At 61.9% G+C, this 2896-nt stretch overlaps 1 protein-coding gene across 1 annotated transcript in view; it reads left to right on the top strand.

Annotated features, from left to right (window-relative positions):
* The window catches only part of MAPK8IP2 (mitogen-activated protein kinase 8 interacting protein 2), a 10476-nt gene that overhangs the window by 1356 nt on the left and 6224 nt on the right, over positions 1-2896 (top strand). Inside the window, exons 3-6 of the mRNA XM_010841541.1 lie at positions 535-640; positions 1949-2233; positions 2360-2453; positions 2547-2893. Of these exons, the coding sequence (XP_010839843.1) occupies positions 535-640; positions 1949-2233; positions 2360-2453; positions 2547-2893 (832 nt within the window). The remainder of the gene's footprint in view (positions 1-534; positions 641-1948; positions 2234-2359; positions 2454-2546; positions 2894-2896) is intronic.

The raw sequence follows: 2896 nt of genomic DNA, 5'->3' as shown, positions 1-2896 counted from the left end.
GAGAGTTGCTATCAAGCCTGGAGCCTGGGGGAAGGGACTAGGGTGGGGAGAGGGCTGGACCTCGGGATGTAGGCCGGTCTTGGGCAGGAATAGCCGACCGAGGGGCTGAATTCTGCTCCGGAGCAGGCTCGACCCCTCCCCCTCCTCTGGCTGCTGCAGCTTCAGCCCCCATCCCCCTTCGCGGCTCAGCCTGACTCCCCCGAGGCTGAGGCTGTGACCCAGAGGGGCCTGGAGCTGAGCGCAGTGGGAGGAGAGGCTGCTGGCTCTGATGAGAGGACTGGGAGGAGGGCTGGGGGGCAAGTGCTTCCTCTGGGCAGGTGGTGGCTCCGACTGTGGGGGAGATACCCTGGAGAGCAGGGCTTAAGCTTCAGGATAATGGCAGGATGTGGGTGTGGGGGTTGGGGGCTCTGGAGATCGTGGGGCCGAGGAGCTGGGGTGGGGGTCTCCCTTGGCCCCTCCTTAGGACCAGCTCTCAGGCAGGGAGTCCAGGACTGACGGCTCTCTCAGGAGCCCTGTCCTTGCTCTCCTCTCCAGGCCTCCACAGGACATAAGCCTGGAGGAATTTGACGATGAAGATCTGTCTGAGATCACTGATGACTGCGGTCTGGGCCTCAGCTATGACTCGGACCACTGCGAGAAGGTGGGGAGAGGGCTGGGGCAGAGAACTCTCTCACAGGAGAGCCTTGCTTAGCTTCTGCTCAGCAGTCTCTGGGGCAGGTCTAAGCTCAGCCTTGAGACAGGATCCTCTCGGTGCCCCATCTCCCTTGACCTCTTGACTTGTGGGCCTCTCGATACCTGACACCTCTCTTCCTAAAAGCGGCCCACTGAGAACCTTCCCCAGCAGTCCCTGCCTGGCCTCCTCCATGGGCTGGACGGGGGGAGGGAAGATGTGCCTCTGCTTTGGGGCCTCTGGCCTCGGATCTACCCCCTTCCAGCTGCCATCTCATCTCCTTCTCAGCCCTGTCCCCACCTCTCTAGCCTCTCTTAGCCTCCTGTCTCCTCCCCTGAAGTTCGCCTTCCCCCATCTCCTCCTCCTCCCTGTCTCTTCACATTTTTGTTTTCATTCAAGAACATTTCTGAACAACTCCCGTGTGGCAAGTGCTAGAGGCTTCCAGGTACCTGGGAAGACAGCAGGACAGGTGTGGCTCTTGCCCTTGGGAGCTTATAACCTAGTAGGGGAGGAAGACAGGTGAGGGACAGTGGCTGCCTGAGTCTCGGCATCTGGGTCCCAGTGAGGGACACACGGTGCAGTGAGGGGAGCCCACCCGAGACTGAGGCCATTAGGGAGATTTTCTAGTGGAAACGCACGGCCATCCCTGAGGAAAGACGAGCAGGAGCTGGCAGATGAGGGCGGCTACCGGAGGGGATGGAGCAGAGGAATTGCTGGCAAGGGATTAGTGGATCCAAGGCCCTGAGGTTGGTGCAGGTTTGGTGAAACCTGGTTCTGGGCCTCTTTGCTTCACGCATTCATTTGATCTTTGCTGAGCTTTTCTGTGGGCCAGGGCCCGTTCTCGGTGGGGGTCGGGTACCCAGTGTACAATATGCACATGGCCCTGACCTGGTGGGGCTTGCAGCTTGCTGCGGAGACAGATGCAAACTCTACTGGAGTTATGAGTTGTGTTAAAATGCTTTGAAGGAAAAAGTACTGGTGTTAAATGTGATGGGGTTTGAGGGTGGGATGAGGCTGGCAGGTGGGTTGGGGCCACTTTGAGAATCTGTCACTGGGACTTAGGAGTTTGGGCTCTTATTTACCAAGGTCCTTATGTATCTTAAGCTGATTTTTAAAAAAGCAAAAAACAAAAACTGCTCTGTTGGTGGAGAGCAGAGTGGTCTGGAGGGAGGTTTCCTCCCTTTACTTGTGGCTTCCTGCTTTCACCTTTCCTGGCACCTGGGACCCCAGGTTGCTGTCCCGCTGCGGCCCAGCTCTGCCCTGTCCTTCTTCCTGCAGGACAGCCTTGCCTTGGGGCGTTCGGAGCAGCCGCACCCCATCTGCTCCTTCCAGGATGACTTCCAGGAGTTCGAGATGATTGACGACAATGAAGAGGAGGAGGAAGAAGAGGAGGAGGAGGACGAGGAGGAGGAGGACGAGGAGGAAGGAGAGGGGGAGGGCAAGGAGGGAGGCGGCCCTGGCTCAGAGACCCCTGCCCCGGAGCCCCTGATCCCCTCCCCTTCCCTAGAGGAGCCTCACAAGCATCGACCTACCACCCTCCACCTGACAACACTGGGAGCCCAGGTGAGCTCCAGGCCCAGAGCTCCCCCTGGTTCCCTGCATAGGGGGCTCTGGTGCCCACGGCCACCTGCCCCCTCCTGCCCGCGAGGACCGGGCGCTCAGTGCCGCTCTCCCCCCGCCCCTCCACAGGACTCGCTGAACAACAATGGAGGGTTTGCTCCAGGGCCTCTGGCCTCCAGGCAGGAAACAGCGCTGTGCCCAGCGGTGCAGGAGCCTGTCCGAGGTGAGCAGGGCAGCAGGGCAGCGGTGAGTGTGGGGGAGTGGCACAGGAGGCGGGGGAGGCCGGGGGGCGCTGACCTGAGCCTCTGTCCCGCAGAGCCGCCCGCCCCTCTCCCGCCCACCGACACGGGCCCCTGCGGGGCACAGCCACCTGTGCGCCCAGGCTGCGACTCGGAAGGAAACCAACCCGCAGGGCCCGTGGCGCCCGGTGGGGCCTCCCCGTCCTCAGATCCGGGTATCGAGGCCGACCTGGGCAGCGGCTCCAGCGGAGGCCGCGGAGGCCGGCGCAGCAGCCAGGACCTGTCGTCCCCCGGCTCCGACTACGAGGACGTCGGGGGCGCGCGCCTGGGGCGCATGATCTCGTCTATCTCGGAGACTGAGCTGGAGCGGAGCAGTGACGACGGCAGCAGCAGCAGCGGCCGCTCCTCGCACCTCACCAACTCTATC

This window comes from Bison bison, unplaced genomic scaffold, assembly GCF_000754665.1.
Source record: "Bison bison bison isolate TAMUID 2011002044 unplaced genomic scaffold, Bison_UMD1.0 scf7180017847066, whole genome shotgun sequence".
Lineage (NCBI taxonomy): Eukaryota > Metazoa > Chordata > Mammalia > Artiodactyla > Bovidae > Bison > Bison bison.
The sequence above is the reverse complement of the archived record's forward strand: the minus strand, read 5'-3'. Positions and strand labels throughout refer to the sequence as shown.